The sequence below is a fragment of the Melanerpes formicivorus genome, unplaced genomic scaffold (assembly GCF_026170545.1).
Source record: "Melanerpes formicivorus ecotype bairdi unplaced genomic scaffold, bMelFor1.0.p_v2 SCAF_19, whole genome shotgun sequence".
NCBI classification, from domain to species: domain Eukaryota; kingdom Metazoa; phylum Chordata; class Aves; order Piciformes; family Picidae; genus Melanerpes; species Melanerpes formicivorus.
Genome location: NW_027142371.1, coordinates 2,089,163 through 2,105,280, shown reverse-complemented (window position 1 = coordinate 2,105,280; position 16,118 = coordinate 2,089,163). Strand labels below are relative to the sequence as shown.

At 56.4% G+C, this 16,118-nt stretch overlaps 1 protein-coding gene across 2 annotated transcripts; it reads left to right on the top strand.

Annotated features, from left to right (window-relative positions):
- Window positions 1–9,209: 9,209 nt before the first annotated feature.
- On the top strand, window positions 9,210–15,014 carry KCNK15 (potassium two pore domain channel subfamily K member 15). Of its 2 annotated transcripts, XM_068149781.1 has the most exons (3): window positions 9,215–9,501; window positions 12,803–13,755; window positions 13,917–15,014. In XM_068149781.1, exons 1-2 carry the CDS (start codon window positions 9,219–9,221, stop codon window positions 13,708–13,710), a joined length of 1,191 nt encoding a protein of 396 aa, XP_068005882.1. In that variant the 5' UTR covers window positions 9,215–9,218; the 3' UTR covers window positions 13,711–13,755; window positions 13,917–15,014. The 2 variants fall into 2 exon arrangements, with proteins under 2 accessions (XP_068005883.1, XP_068005882.1); XM_068149782.1 differs by having other exon boundaries at window positions 9,210–9,501; window positions 12,803–15,014.
- The last annotated feature ends 1,104 nt before the right edge of the window (window positions 15,015–16,118 follow it).

The following is a 16,118-nucleotide window of genomic DNA, read 5'->3' as shown; positions in this document are numbered from 1 at the left end:
CAGGAGGCTGCCACAGGTCTTGGCTCCCCAGGGCAGCTTTGGCAGCGCGGAAGGGGCCGGGGGGAGTGGGGTGGGGGTGCAGTGTGCACACCAAAGGGATGAGTCACTGGGGTCACAAACAAAAGGTCACAGCATCCTCACATTCAGCGAGAGGCATTCATTTCTTCAGCTAAATAATTGCATTGCTAAAGCACCCTCGGCTAGCAGGCCAGCAGACCTGAGAGGTTATCTTATTAACCAAGGACAGCGAGCAGGCAGGCACAAGAAGGGTAGGTGCAGTTACTGCAGGTGACCCGGGGAGGGGTGGGGGGTGGGAAGACAAATACTCCTGGGACTGGGTGACACTGGTGAAGATGTTTCTCAAAGAGAAATATGTGAGACAGTGCCTATGCTGTGCAGAGTGTTTTGGCATCTGGGGGACTCACAGCTTGCGAAGAAGAGCAAATCACAGAAATAGAATAACATTTAGCACGACTGTGTGAGGCCATCAGTCTAATATTATGCCTGCAGTGCATGCAGTTATAAATAGGAGCTGCTGTGCAGCGTGGGGCCCGGGCAGAGCCAGAGCTGGGGAATGCACTTGCAGCTCAGCCCTGCGCAGACTGCAGCTGTGAGCCGCATTTGGATGTGCCTCAAAGCGACTGCGGCTGCAGCCCACGGGCAGGGATCTGGCCTGGAGGGCTTGGTGAGCTCAGCCTTGATAGAGATGTGCCATTCTTCAGATCATCCCTCTAAACATTCCCCAGCAGCAAGCCCTCTGTGCCCTTTGCCACCAGTCAGTGCTGCTCAAGGCAGGAGTCAGAACAGAGAGCGGCACAGTGAGAACCCCCCGGGAGCTGCTCCCTGCACCACGACCTGAGCTGCCTTCTCAGCAGCCTGGGAGCAGATCATAGCTTCAATTCCACCAGACATCTCCACTCTGCCCTGACCAAGAGATGCTCAGGTCGGATCTGACTCCCTGAAGAGCCCTTCATGCCAGGGCACAGCCCAGCCAGCATGAAATTCTTCTGCTTGTTTGGGCTGATGGGTACAAAGTTTACCCCAAGGAGCATCAGAAAGCTCCCAGGCCTCTCATTAGCAGCACAGCTCCTCCTCGGAGAGGCTGCTTCCAGCCGTGCAGAGGACACACAAGGACAGGAAACAGATTAACAGTGTCCTGGTTGCCTTTGCTCTGATGCAGAAATGCTGCTCAGCAGAGGTGGGGGAGAACTCTCAGTCCCATTGCCAGAGCCACTACCCCATTGTGCTGGGAGGTGGGGAAGAACTCTGGCAGGTTTGCCCCAGGGCCAGCTGCAGAACAGATACACCAACAGCACAAGCTGCACAGTGAAGGAGAGGGGCTCCAAGAGCTGAACTGTTAGGGAGAAGTCTGGGGTTTAATCCATCTGCCCATGGGGATCGAGCATGGCCCATCTCTCTGGGGCTGGATTTTGTGACCACAGCTGGTGGAACCAATCTCTGAGTGGGTGAGTGCCCCTTCTTCCTGCCTGCCAGGTCTCTGTTTCATAACTCCTCATCCCCAGATTCACTGTCAGTAGCTCTGTGTAGCCCCATGGATGCAAACCCAGAAGGCAAAAGGGAGGTTTATTTTCCTTTCCCAGTGCCACAGGGGTGAGGAACAGAGGGTGGTTTATGGACAAACCTGAGCAGCAGCCTCTACCAGAGACACAGTGCAGGAAGGAGTGATGGACTCATGGTCACTTCAGCACCTGCAGGTCCCGGACTGGGGGACAGCTCACAGCTCTTTCTACATATAGGGGACCCTTGGTAAGCAGTTCCCAAGACAGAACTCCCAATATGGCCATGCCCAGAGTCTGTGAGCTGACCCTGTGTGGAGGTGCCCTGGTGGGGGTACCCAGATGGTCATCGTCTCCTGTCACTGCTCAGCACCTCCACTCCCACACCAAGAGAGTCCTAAAAGGTGGGGAATCATTTGAGCCCCCAGAGAACCCTCCAGTTTGTTTCCTCATGCAGCTCAGGTGGTTTGCCTGCCTGCAGCTGAGCCTGGTGTTAATCTGATTCCCTGCAACGGACTGATTTGGCATCCTGATGCCCAGAACAGCTGTGCTGCCCTTTGCTGTGTCCCAGAGCAGGGCTGGAAAGAAGGTGCCAGGGCTGGGCAAACAGCTGGGCCGGGCACACACAGCTTTGCTTTTGCAATTGGAGAGGCTATATCTCATGTCCCAAATTAATCCGTGCAGAGCAAAGCCTGGAGAGAAGCAGCTGGAAAAATCTTTGCATAGAAACGAGACTTAGTGTAATCTGCAGTTTGGAGGTGGAGGAAGAAATATGTCCCCAGCAGGGTGCTTTCACCAGGAGAGAAAACAAATATTTTCCTTGTGTTATCTTCGTTTCCCACCGGGAACCTGCTGTGCTCCAGGAATGGCACAGCTGGGAGAACGTTCACAGGGTAATTCACAGCTCCCTCGGCTGGGAAGTCGCTCCTGGCCCCAAAGCTGCAGCCACTTGTGGGCAGTGGAGCCTGGGGCCTGGGGCCAGCCCGTGGAGCACTGCTAGCAGGGAAAGGCAAACGCAGCTTGGTGGAATCAAACACTGCACCAAAATGAGCTGGAGCCTGGCTGGGAAGCTCAGTCAGCATCTCAGCGCCGGTTCCCTGAGTTTCAGAGACAGGACAGGAAAGGACATCTTAAGTTTTCCTGATAAATGCACTTTTCAGCAGCTGAAGTGCTGGGGCCAATTTATTTCCTACCGAGTTATTTTTAGCATCAAAACAAACCATTTGCTGTAAACTGTCTGGCTGGGAAGCAAAGCCCTGGGGCGGCAGACGAGGCTGTCACAGCTCCCACACCACCAGGCCATGCCCCCAGGCGCTGGCATGTCCAAATCTAACCCCTCTGGTGGTGGTGGCTCAGCTCAGCAGCGGGATGGGAGCCACCACCATCTCTCCATCAAGCAGCCCCAGGTAGGCAGGAGCCAGAGCTGGGATGAGGGAGCTGGCTGTAGCTGCCTCCTGCCCCAGCCAGCCTGGGATGCCCGGCAGTGGGACCTGCTGTCCTGCAGTGCCACGGGTCCTGGGGACCCAGTTAATGAAGGTAGATGCCTTTGCCACTGAAGCTAGCTACAGAGCTCTCAGAAGTGCTGCAGAGCTCAGTGGGTGCTACGAGGGTTACGATGTGCCACCCAGCGTGCCAGAGCCCATGGCTCACCACAGGCTGACTAACAGGAACAGGAACACTACAGTGCTTCAGGACCATTCCTGTCCCTGCAGCAAGGGACTGCCTTGCAGGACAGGGGTGAAGCTGTCATCAGGGCACCCTCTGAAAGAGGCTCACATATTTGTAATTCATTCCCAGACCCTTTCCCTGCTCCTGCCCTTGACCTTCCTGGCAGCCCCGCGGGCTGTGATGCAGGAGAGTCATTTATAGCGCCACGGCATCACTGTGGTTGCGGCAGAGGCACACTCAGGGTCAAGCCCTCCTCTCCACTTGGCCAAGGGTTTGATGTGTTGATGTGGTGAGTCTGAGGCTGTGGCAGCTCATCTCCAGGTTAACCTTCCCAGAGAATGGGACCCTTCTCCAGACATGTTCCCAAAGCCTTGGGGTCCAGTGAATCCTCACAGGGACTAGCCCACCCCAGCATCAGGGTGGAGCCTCCCCACCTCTGAGCTCCCACCCAAATTGGTTGCCAGTTCTGACTGAACAGGCTCTCAGCAAATATTTCCACAAACTATTAAGCAGGGGCATTATTAGTTTATGCTATTATTTTACTCTTAAAGCCAAGATCCTCACATCAAATAAATGAACCAACCAAAGCGGCTGAGATCAAGAACTTGCTAAAGCGGAGCGGCACCTTTCCCGGTTGGTTGTGGTCCAGGCACTTTATGGCAGGTACTTTGTGCCTGGCTGCTGTTCAGCTGACAACTTTCCAAGCAAATAAAAAACTTATTAGGCTGAAAATAGAGTTTGTGACCATAAGCTGTCAAGAGCTCTGTCAGCATTCCCAGCCCAGGTCTGCTTTGTGTACGAGCACCAGCAAGATCGGGCTGCTGGGGAGGACGAGGCTGTGCAGCCCTTTGAAGGACCTGTTTTGGGTAGGAGGGGTATGTGGGGGAGGGCCACAAGTGGGCTGTGAGGTAGCAGGAGGAGGCACAGCTGAGGTTTAGCATGGCTGGTACTAGGCAAGAAGGTTGAAGACATTCGTATGTGGAGCTGTGTTCACCTGCCCTGGGGTTTGAAACCTCCAAGCCACATCCATGGTGACCATGTGGAGGCAAGCTGCATTTGCAACCAGTTTATACCCAACACTTCATTAACTCCCTTGCTGGGCTTCCAGATTACAACACAGCAAAGTGCCTGCAGCCATCTGAGCTAAAGAGAGTCAGAGAGGGAGGCAGCAGGGAAATCCCAGAGCAGAAAGCCATGAGGTTCCTGAGCCTCCAGCAGCCCCAAGCATGGCCTGCAGGACAGAGACAAGGCAGCCCTGGCTAGCAGGAGAGTGTTTTACAGTAAGATCTATGGAGCAAATGCTGCTAAATCCAGCTTGGATGTGATCAGGGACTCTATCAACAGAAGAAGATGTCACCTTTATCCCTGGCATGGAAAGAAGGGATGGGTCCCAGTGCCCAGCTCCCAGTGCCACCGGCCCTGGGAGAGCCAAGCAGTGCCTGGGATCCCACTGTCATCTGGGCAGCTGCAGCTGGTATCTCAGTATCTAATCCTTTTCAGAAATGAACTAATCCATTGCTTTAAAAATACCCTGTGGCACTGGGAGGCTGTAATCTGGGGCTTAAATGGCATTACAGCCACAGCAGCCAAGGCTTCTGCTAAGGCAGGAGAAAAACATCAATTTGGTCTTAAAAAAAACCTCAGAGCAGCAGAGCACCCCAGGATGGTCCTCAAGCCCCTGGAGAACTGGAGCACCTCACATCCAAAACCCAAGGAGGGGGTTGGTGCCTGTCAGAGTCCATCCTTGGCCATCAGCCATCCCTGCGTGGGCAGCGTGGTTGGTGCTGGGACTGCAGGTCCCACTGACACAGACCCCTTCACCTGGGGACCAGGATCTGTCTGTGCAGCCCAAGGCAGCACCCATGCCTGAAGCAGCTTGAGCAAAGCTGCTGGGGGTCTCCCATCACTCCCCTCTTCCACTGGGCTGTGGGACCAGCTCACACAGACCCACACTGCTGGGGAAGCCACCCCTTACTTAGCATCTTTCACCTGAGAGGGTTAAGCAGCTTTGCTTATTTCAATCCATTCAAACTAGAAAAGCTTTTTCATAAATTCCCTGCCAGCCTGGAATTAGTAGATGTGAGCCAATTAAACAGATTAATTAGGCCCTGGTTTAAACACAGATGAGGCTTGACTTTGTTTATCACCCTGGGAAGGAAGCAGCTTCTCAAAGTTCACCTCCAAATGACCAAACAAACAAGGCACGTTGGCTCCCAGTCAGAAGAACCTTACACACAAAGACATCATCACCTCGACTTCTGTTTTATTTTTGCTCTCTCTCTCCCTCCCTGCCCTCCCATGCAATAAAAATGAGACATTTAATCTCATAACGCAGCTCCTCACTGGAAATCAATGATAAAGCACATTACCCTGCTGGCCTGATCCTGCGGCTCCAGCCTGACCTTTCTCCAGTCAGGGGGAGAGGGGAAGGCAAGGGTTGAACTGAGGCAGCTTCCCGATGGAAAGGGTGAGACTTTCCTTCTCCTGCTCCAGAGAGGCTGCCCTGCACCACAATGATGTGACACTGTTTGGTCTCACTCATGCTCCCTGTGTGCAGGAAGCAGCAGCGTGTGAGCAGTAGGGACACAGAGCTGATGCCGGCACCATCTGAACTCGGGAGCCCTGTTCAGAAGAGGGCTCTGTGTGTCACTGCCACATGCTCCTGGTTCCATCACTGCTGGATTTGTTACTGGGGGTGTGTGTGTCTCATTAGGAAATGGATCCTGCTACACTCATTCCACTGGAGCAGAATTTCACAGTATCACAGTATAACTAAGGTTGGAAGAGACCTCGAGGATCATCGAGTCCAACCTGTCACCACAGACCTCATGACTAGACCATGGCACCAAGTGCCACATCCAATCCCCTCTGGAACACCTCCAGGGACGGTGACTCCACCACCTCCCTGGGCAGCACACTCCAATGACGAATGACTCTCTCAGTGAAGAACTTTCTCCTCACCTCGAGTCTAAACCTCCCCTGGCACAGCTTGAGACTCTGTCCCCTTGTTCTGTTATTCCTCAAGATCCTGTGACCTGCCAAAGCAAACCCCAAAAGGAGAAACTAGAGATGTGCCAAGCCCCTGTGAGATGGTCTCTTCTTCCAGGCAACCAGAACAAGAGGACAAAGTCTCAAGCTGTGCCAGGGCAGGCTTAGACTGGAGGTGAAGAGAAAGTTCTTCCCATAGAGATTGTCCACTGGAATGTGCTGCCCAGGGAGGTGGTGGAGTCACCATCCCTGGAGGTGTTCAGGAAAGGCTTGGATGTGGCACTTGGAGCCATGGTTTAGTTGTCAGGAGGTGTTAGGTGTTAGGTAATAGGTTGGACTTGATGATCTCTGAGGTCTTTTCCAACCTGACTGATTCAATGATTCAATGATCAGCAGCTGTTGCATCGTGCCTGTGCAGAATGAGAGCCTCTTCCAGTGCTGCTCTACAGACAGCACCTTTGTTTCCAGAAAAAGGTCTTGCCTGAATCTCTGACCCTCTGAGGAGCAGTGAAAGCCTGTGCCAAGCATAGACCCGTGCCACAAGATACTGCCAGGTGAAGATTTCTTCTGGGACCAGAAGAAGACCTTAGGGGCAAACGAGGTCAAGCCAGCACAAGACCCAAAGAGAACAGGGCTAGCAGGATCCACTTCAAGGAAGCACTGAGAGCTGTTCATACTGCAGGGGTGAAAGTGGCCCCAGGCACAGGCAGGGTGAGATTCCATGCCCATATCTCCCATACCTCCTCCCTGTGCAAGCAGTGTTTTGAGAAGGCTGTTCTCTGTCATCCCTGCCCAAGCACTGCTGGCTGTCACTGCAGAGATGCTTTTGGAAACAAACTGTGGAGGATGTAGGAAGCCTGTGAACATCTAAGATTGATGCTGCTGCTAAAGGGAACTGTGCAAGTTCCTTGTGCCTCTCTTCACCTATGGCTGGAGAGTCTCTCTCAGGGATTTGCATGCTTGAACCTGCACTGGCATGTTGGCCCAGCATCTGCACAGACCATCTGGCCTTGGGTAGATGCTCCAAATATTACCTGGGGACCCCAACATTTCACCTGTGGGGCAGTGGAATCCCCAGTGATGTGATAGGCACATGGTGAGGTGATCCCCATAAGATCTCCTTCCTCTTTAATGGAACCAGCAGGAGCTCAGTTCTGTCTCCAAGGTGGGGGTGGGATGTCATTGCTGACCCGTGGAAAAAACTGCCAGCAGCTGCTTGGCAGCAGGTGAAGTCTATCTTCTCTAGCAGGCAGCCCACACCTTGCTCTGGGTCTGGAGGTCTGACAGCATCCCAGGGCTGAAGTGACAACACAAAGAACATAAAGCAGACACATTCCTCCAGCAAAGGCTTTGCAGAGTGATTTAAGAGGCCACAAGTGCTACGATGTTGAGCAGCAACCCACCGACAGCTTGTGCTGCTGCTGCTGGAGCCTCTGCTTTTTCTTCAATAACAACTCTCACTAATGGTGCTTGGAACAGAGGCTCAGCAGGGAGGAGGGAAGTGGCAAGTGTCCAGGGTGAAAAAGAGTTCATGCTTACAGCAAGAAAGGGCACTGTGTCCCCTGTGCTGGCCATGGAAGGGCAGAGGACAGGGCTGAAGGGGCTCCAGAGGGCACTGAGCCATCCCCTGCTCCAGGAGAGCATTGGCTGTACCCAGAGCACTGCCAGCAGACACCTGGACATTTGCTCATCTCGTTTGCAAACCCCTCCAGGGATGGGGCTGACACAATCTTCCCAAACCATACCGGTGTTTCGCTGTCTTTAAGGTTGGGAAGTTTTCCCTATGCCCAATTCAAGGCTCCATGGCTGCAATTACAGCCCTGAGCATCTCATCTTCTGCAGAGAGAGACGAGCTGGGAGCAGAAGGATGCCAGCCTGCTTGCTGCCTTGTTTTCCTTTTTTGTTTTATTCCAAGTCAAAAGGAGAGCTTGTTTCTTGGAGACACCATCTCCTGCAGCACCCAACTCCAAGAAGTATCTTTCTATATTTAAAAGTGAAACAGGAGGGTTACACAAAAGCTCAGAAACCCAGTAATGAGAAGCAGGGTCTTCTCTTTGTGGGCTCTGCCTCCTCCAAGGGGTCATTTTCCTGCTCACCTGAGCCCACCTGGGCTGTCCACAGTGCATCAGTGTAGGGAGGTCCCACTCACTGACCCCATGCCAGCACCAGGCTGGTGGCCTCATGTCCTCCCATCCCTGCAGCATCGTGTCACAGAAATCAGCAGAAATACTGAGCCTGGTGGTTTTGTCCCTTTCTGCTCTCCCAAAGCAGCACTGGACACAACAGGCCAGGCCAGGCCAGGCTGGACAAAGCAGAGAGGACACACAACACCGTAGCGTGTCCCTCACTGCCATGGGGGTGATGTGGCACCTCTGTGTCCAGAGCCCAGGGGAAGAGTGGGGTGAGGGCTCCCCACACAGGGATAGCACCATGGGACTGTGGGAGCAGGGGCAGCATACCCTCCCACCCCTCCAAAAGTCTCTGCTTTTGAGCAGGGCAGGCAGAGAGGGTACTGGCACACAAAGCTCCTCCAGCCTAGGAGCATGCAGCTGGTTGTACCTCTGGGGAAAGGGATCATTACTAATGTCAGCAGCATGGGATGGAGCACGGCCTGGTGTGGGCTCACCTGCAGCCTGGGACTGCCCGCTCCAGCCCAGGGCTGCCGGGCAGGGTGGGGGCAGGGTGTGCAGGTACTAAGGCGAATGGGAGCTGACACCGGTGCCCACAGCAGCCTGGAGAGCCAGTACTCAAAGAAAGCGGTGTGCAGTGCCCGGGGATTCAGTGCCTGGAGCAGGTGGTGCCCGCTGCCCGCAGGAGAAGGTTTGCGGTGCCCCAGGACTGGGTGCGCGGTGCCTGGACCCTCTGCGTGGCGGGGGGCGGTGCGCGGTGCCCTGGACCCTCTCCGTGCCGGGGGCGGTGCGCGGTGCCCGGGACTCGCTGCGCGGGCGCGCAGGGGGCGGTGCGCGGGGGCTGCGCGGCGGGGGGCGGCGGCGGGCGCGGGGCCATGCGGAGCCCGGGCTGAGGCGCCGGCGGCCGCCCCTCGCCATGAAGCGGCAGAACCTGCGCACGGCCGCGCTCATCCTCTGCATCTTCTCCTACCTGCTGGTGGGAGCCGCCGTCTTCGATGCGCTGGAGTCGGAGGCGGAGAGCGGCCGCAAGCGGCTGCTGGAGCAGAAGCGCGGGGAGCTGCGGAGGAAGTATCGCTTCTCCGCGGACGACTACCGGGAGCTGGAGCGCCTGGTGCTGCAGGCCGAGCCGCACCGCGCCGGGCGCCAGTGGAAGTTCGCCGGCTCCTTCTACTTCGCCATCACGGTCATCACCACCATCGGTGAGTGCTGGCCCCCGGGCTGCGTCCTGTGCCCCTCGGCTCCCACATCCCGGCACCTCTCCATCCCCGTATCTCTCCGACCTCATATCCCGGCACCTCTCCACCCTCACGTTCCTGTACCACACCATCTCCACATGCCTGTGACTCCATATCCCGGCACCTCTCCATCCCTATCTCCCTGTACTACCACCTCATGTCCCTATCCCTCCATCCGTCTATCCCAGCACTTCTCCATCCCCACACCTCCTCATCCCAACTTCCCTCCATCCCCATACCTCTGCACCTCCAAACCCTCCCACACCTCCACCACCTCTGGGTGCCCCGGCACAGCCGTGGGGAGAGGGTGAGGGGCGTGCTGCCTGCATAGGAGAGGCAGATCTCACCCTCGCAAGGCTGGGATATCCCTTCAGGCCATTCCCCGGAGCTGACCCTGTGGGACCCCCAGTGCCCAGCAGTCGAGAGGTGATCCCTGGGCAGGCTAGGGAATACCAGGGGTGCTGCGATGGTCCATGCACGTTATCCCAGAGATGGCAGGACACAGAGCTTCTTGCAGGCGTCTTTGTGGAAGGCAGCGGCAGAAGTTGATGGGGGTGCAGGAAGACTGAGGTGGGAGCCCTGCCCTGCTCTCTGTGCAGGGTTGTAGCCAGCAAGACATGCTGATGAGCTGGGCAAGAACTGCTGGCTTCTCTGCCAGCTCAGAACTCTTGCCTGTTTGGCTGCTTGAGACCTGGCTTCAGGGAGCCAGGACAGCCACCAGGCACTGAATCTGGCTCAGCCTGCAGGGGAACCTGCAGAGAGATGAGGGTCAGCTGGCCTGGGGCAAAATGAGTGGTATTAAACCCCCCCCATGTAGACAGTTACCCAAACCAGAGCCCTGTGCCTTTGTCTGCCCACTTCAGTTCTGCAAGAGAATGAAGGCACATCAGCTGAGGATTGCCTTAGTGCCAGGTGAGCTTGGCCACATGGGAGTTGAGCATTGTTTAATTAATGCACTTCTATTAATCCCTGCACCCTGAGCATCCTGTGGGAGTAGACAGGCATGGGATTCTGGGCTCAGATCATTGCTGGTGCTGGGATTTCAGTCTGCAAACATGGTTTGGAGGCAGGAACCCTAAGGCTGAACCTGCCCTTCCCCAGCCAACAGCTCCCTCCTCATCCATGGGACAGTGCTCAGCCTTACCAAGGGCCTTGGGATGGCTGAAACATAGCTGGTAGCTGAAAGCATCCTCCCTCAGGAGAAAGGCTGGTGGGATCAGCTGTACTGTATTCCCAGGGGGTGAGAGGTGGCAGAGGGACAGCTACCCCACAGGGCCTGCCCTGGCGGTGCTCCATGTGCCCCCACAAGATGCGAGGTGAGGTTTGTGCAACTGGCAACGCACATGGCCAGCAAAGAGAGAGGGGCTCAGCACAGGGTTAGCGATGAGCCCCAGCGGGAGGGTAGGATGGATGGTTTCAGGGAGGATCTCCATCATCTCCTGACAGGCTGCAGCTTCATTTCCATCATTGTTCTGGTGACAGCGACAAACAATTGCTGCACTTATCACACGCCCCTGCCATAAAGAATTCCAGCCTGGGGCCCGTATTTCCCAAACGCTGGCAGCTCAGGTCTCTTTCCGTCAGGCCCTGCTCCAGATCCGGTCCGAGGTTAATGTGGCTGCGTTTACTCTTTCTAATTCCCTTTGTCACTTCCAAAGCATCACTCAAATGCTCTTTCAGCAGTCTCTCCGGGTACAACTACTGTTTTTCAGCTTACTGCTCTTGTGGGTCGTTGTATTTACCTCCTCACGGCTGTCACTGGATTATCTGGCAGCCCTGCGCTTGATAATTGCACCGGGTTGTTAAGCCTGGATCTGAGTGGGGGTTTTATGGCCACTGCAGCCTCCCGCCTGCTCTGCGTTGTGTGAAATGTGTCATTGTAGGCTGGAAGTTTAGCAGCTTTTGATTGTGTGGTTTTAGAAACAGCAACTAGGAACTGGCCCCTCCCTGCCCCCTTGCATCTCAGAGCACAGCGTGGTGGAGTGCAACACTGTCCTCAGCCTCCCAGCCGTGTCCCATTGCAGGACTTTCCTGGAGCAGGAGCTCGGGACAACTTGGTTATCATCCTCTGGGCTTCCCACTGCTGCATACTAACAGCTTCCCTACAAAGTCCTGGAAATCCACTGGCAGCAGAGACTGAGGGAAGCCAAGCCACAGCTGTGAGCAGGACTAGGAAACAAAAAGAATAAAAAACCCCAAAAAGGGGCTTTCCCCCCATTTCTTCCTGCAAAATTCACAGGCAAGAAGGGACCAGACAAAGAGGTGTTTGCCACAGGCCATGCTAGAGCACAGCTCTGCAGCCAGCCTCAGACAGGAAGTTTCTTACAGAAACTGAAAAGCAAGGCTGGGATGCCCTTGGATGCTGTTACTCCCCATGCTGCCTGCCTGCCTTCCTGGCACCCACTTCCTTACTCATCCTCTTGGGTCAGAGGCCACTGGTGCCTGTTCAGTGTCTGTAATGAGGTGAGGTGGGCGCTGAGCCACTGCGGAAGCCTGGCATGTCCCGGTGAACACCTCATCCCCACTCAGGGTGTAATTGTGTGTGTCCCTGAGTCACAGCTCTGAAATGTGGAGCAAAGTGGGGAAATTAAATCACAGAAGGCATTCAAGGAGAGCCTCGTCCCTGGGACGAGGGCTGACAGGGCTGCGCTGGCGTAAGTACTTCCCTGCATCTAAAACAGCACAGCCCCTCTCCCCCAGTGGTCCAGCATTGCTTCATGGCCTGAGTAACACTGGAGCAAAGCTGAAGTTGCTCTGCAGAAGTCCTCCCAGGCTTAGCTGCTCCTGTGGGAACTCACCCTATAGCACAGGGGCCCTATAGCTCCTGCTTGTAGCAGTCTGTGCAGTGAGTGATCATATAGCCCAAAGAGGCACATGGCACTGGAGGGGCCAGAGCAGGTGCCAGGGGGAGGCGATGATGGCCCTGCAAGGGCAGTTTTGGTTAGCAGTGGCTGGCAGCATCCCTTCCCACAGGGTGACTTGCCACTGCTGGTTTGAGTGTCCCATGGACCCTCTGTCCTCCCTTGCTGTGGGGATCACTCAATCCAGCCCTAGGGCTGTCAGGAGAGGACCTGCTCTCCTTAAAGGCCAAACGAGGTCCTGCCTGCATGCAACCTACCATTGCCACCCTGTGCCCCTGCAGATCTGTTACCAATTCATTCCCCATTTTCCCCTTATTCCACTGCTCCTCTTGGTCCCAGGTCAGTCTCGCTGGAAACCCCAGTGAGACCCTGACACCTGCCTGTCCTCCCTCTTCCTTTGGCAGGCTACGGGCACGCCGCCCCAGGCACGGATGCCGGCAAGGTTTTCTGCATGTTCTACGCCATCCTGGGCATCCCCCTGACACTGGTCATGTTCCAGAGCCTGGGGGAGCGCATGAACACCGTCGTGAGGCTGCTGCTCAAGAAGATCAAGAAGTGTCTGGGCATGAGGACAACCAATGTCTCCATGGAGAACATGGTCCTGGTTGGCTTTCTGTCCTGCATGGGGACCTTGTGCATCGGCGCCGCAGCCTTCTCTTATTTTGAGGGCTGGACTTTCTTCCACGCCTATTACTACTGCTTCATCACCTTGACCACCATCGGCTTCGGCGACTTCGTGGCCCTGCAGAAGAACGAGGCGCTGCAGAAGAAGCCCCCGTACGTGGCCTTCAGCTTCATGTACATCCTGGTGGGGCTGACGGTCATCGGCGCCTTCCTCAACCTGGTGGTGCTGCGCTTCCTGACGATGAACTCGGAGGACGAGCGGCGGGACGCCGAGGAGCGCGCCTCGCTGAGGAGAGCCCGCGGCAACCTCCAGCCCCGGCCCGCCGGGGACGGCCGCGCCCCCAACGCCATTTTCCTGCCCAGCGAGGACAGGACCAGCCAGATGAACCTCATCCCTCTGATCCTGGAGGAGCGGCAGCGGCGCCAGTCGGCCCACGCGGCGGCCGCCGTGCCCTCCTTCTGCACGTGCCTGTGCTACCGGCCGCAGCTCTGCGGCAGCCCCGTGCCCTCCCACCCCGAGACCCTCAGCTGCCACACCAACCCCGTGTACTACAACTCCATTTCCTACAAAATCGACGAGGTGTCCCTGAGCACGCGGGGGCCCACCGGCTCCTCCCCCGGCAGCACCTTGTCCTCCGGCAGCCCCCGCTGCCGGCACCACGCCCGGCTGCGCAGGAAATCCATCTAGGAGGACGCTCAACTCTTAACCACGATGAGGAATGAAGAACAGAATGTCAGCTCCTTCTTACTGCTCCCCTTCCCCCCCCTTTCAGCTGGCAGCCAGCCCCAAGCAGGGTCCAGCAGGAGCGTTTAAACCCTGCTGAGAAACCCTCCCTCCTTTCAGCCGCACCGAATGGCATCTTTAGTTTCTGTTTGCTTTTTCCTCCCATGCAGGTTCAAGCGTCTGGGTCTGGCAAGAGGTTCCCCACTGTGAAGTCCAGCAGCCTCTAGGTTTGCTTTCCCACCTCCCTCTGCTCCCCAAATGGAGACATTGCTGCCCTCCCACTCTGCCCAGCCTTGGCTGTGTGCCCCTTGAGGCACAGGCTGGGCTGCGCTTGCTGAGAGGACACTGAAAGCCAAGCCCATGTTAGTGAGCCCAGCAGGGCTGGGGAGCTTTAAGTTGTCCCCTGACCCTGGGTGCAGGTAAGTTGGTGCCACACAGCAGGTTTGCAGTTGGTGGGTGGGCAGGAGGGGACAGGCTGAGGTCCTGCTGCTCAGGATATTGGGGACAGCTTCATGGCACTGCACCTCCCATGGCCAACCCCCCCCAGGTCTCAGCTCAGGTTTGTGGCTGGTGCAGTACTTCTGGAAGCTGGACGTGCTCAGCCCCTTACCCATCTGCACACCTTACCTCACTACTGGTAGCTTCTCCAGGCTGAGCTGGCTGGTGGGATGCAGTCCCATTTGCAGGGGAAGCTGAACTCCTCCAGCCCCACCACAACCCTGCTCTTTGCTAAGCCTAGACTGTGCCAAGAGCACAGCTCCAGGGAGAGCCACCTGAAGAAGCTTGGCCCTGGTGGTCATCACCTAAAATCACCCTTTCCTTCACTACCTTTCCTCCTTCTGCCCACCCAGCAAGCATGCCTGCTCCTCACCTCTTTCCAGTCCCCAGGAGTCCATGGGCTTGTGGTCATGGCTGCTGGGGTGACCAGAGGCAGGTGACCCCATCTTGGTGTGCATTCCTGGCTGGGATGTGGGTGACACACAGCCCCACCTGGGAGACTCTTTCACCTGTGCTCCCCAACATGGCCCATGTCCATCCTGCATTGTCTCCAAGAAAGCAGATCTGTAGGAACTCCACTTCACCTTCCCCCTCCTCCCCCTAATAACAGGCATTTTCACTCTTAGTTCCATCCCAAATACTCTCTGAGGGGCTTTTTCCCTTTTTCCTGGTGGGGAAGGCATGTGGAGCACCAGCATTGGGAAGGCCCCAGGGCAGGCTTTGCTCTCTCCTCTGTTCGTTCTTGGCAGTTTAATAAAAGGTGAATCCAGCGCTGGTGGTTGGTTCTTTGTCACAAGGGGGAGCAGAGGGATGTGCCCCCAGCCCTGCCTGCTGCAGGGGTATGCCAGGGCTGGCTCCCTTCCACAGGGTGTGGGCAGTGTTTATACCCAGGGGTATTATCCCTGGGGATATTTGCTGGGCGTTAGAAGGAGGCGGAGTGACTGTCCCAGAGCTGGGAAGCAGCTGGGTCTTGGTGCACACTGTGGGATGGTGGCATTGCCCACCCAGCATGGGGATGCCCTGGGCTCCTTCACCCACCCTGGCCAATGACCTTCACACTGACAACCTTTCTTGGTGCTCAGGCTTGCCTGGAGGCAGCTTTGGGCTTTGATGTCACCTCAAATCTGCACAGGCTTGTTCTGACTGGGGATGTCTTGTGCCAGTCTTAAAATGTCTGGGATCTGGTCCCTGAGACAGTGATGGCCAAGCAGGCAAGGCCAGGGCTGAGCAGCAGCCTCGCTGCTGGGAATGGCTGGCAGCAGAGCAGTGCTGGGCCAGGCAGGGCTGCTGGGGGGCTGAGAGGGTTCCTCACCTGGTGCCTCTCTTTGGGGCATGCTCTCTGGCATGGCAGCCTGCTCCCTGCCAAGTTCTACACCACACTGGAGGCAGTGATAGGACTTCACATCCATTCTTGGGTCACAGCAGTTCTTCCTGCTCATGGGCAACAGGACACCATGCAAGATTCTCAGCCCCTTCTAGCCCCAGCCTGTCCCTTTGTCCCATGTGTGGGCAGGGAAGGGACAATGAGCCAGGAGCATGGCCCTGGGCTGCACAGCCTGGAGCACACAGGCAGGGAGGGTAGTGCAGGCACCCCTGGGCTGGCATGAAGGGCTGGTTTGAAAGATCTTCACCTGGATGCTCCCACAGGCCCTTTGAGGTGTGTGGCAGCTCACAGGCAGGAGGGCAGGGGGGTGGAGAGCCTCCCACCCCCCAAAATGCCCAGGACTGCAGTTCCCCACCTTGCTCAGCAGCTGCAACACTTTGCACCCATGGCCCCAAATCAGGAGCAGTGATCTCAGACCTGGAGCAGCTGTGTAAGCCCTGGTTTAAATAGCACAGGGAGAGGAGGCGGGGGAGAGAGCAAGCTGTGAGCT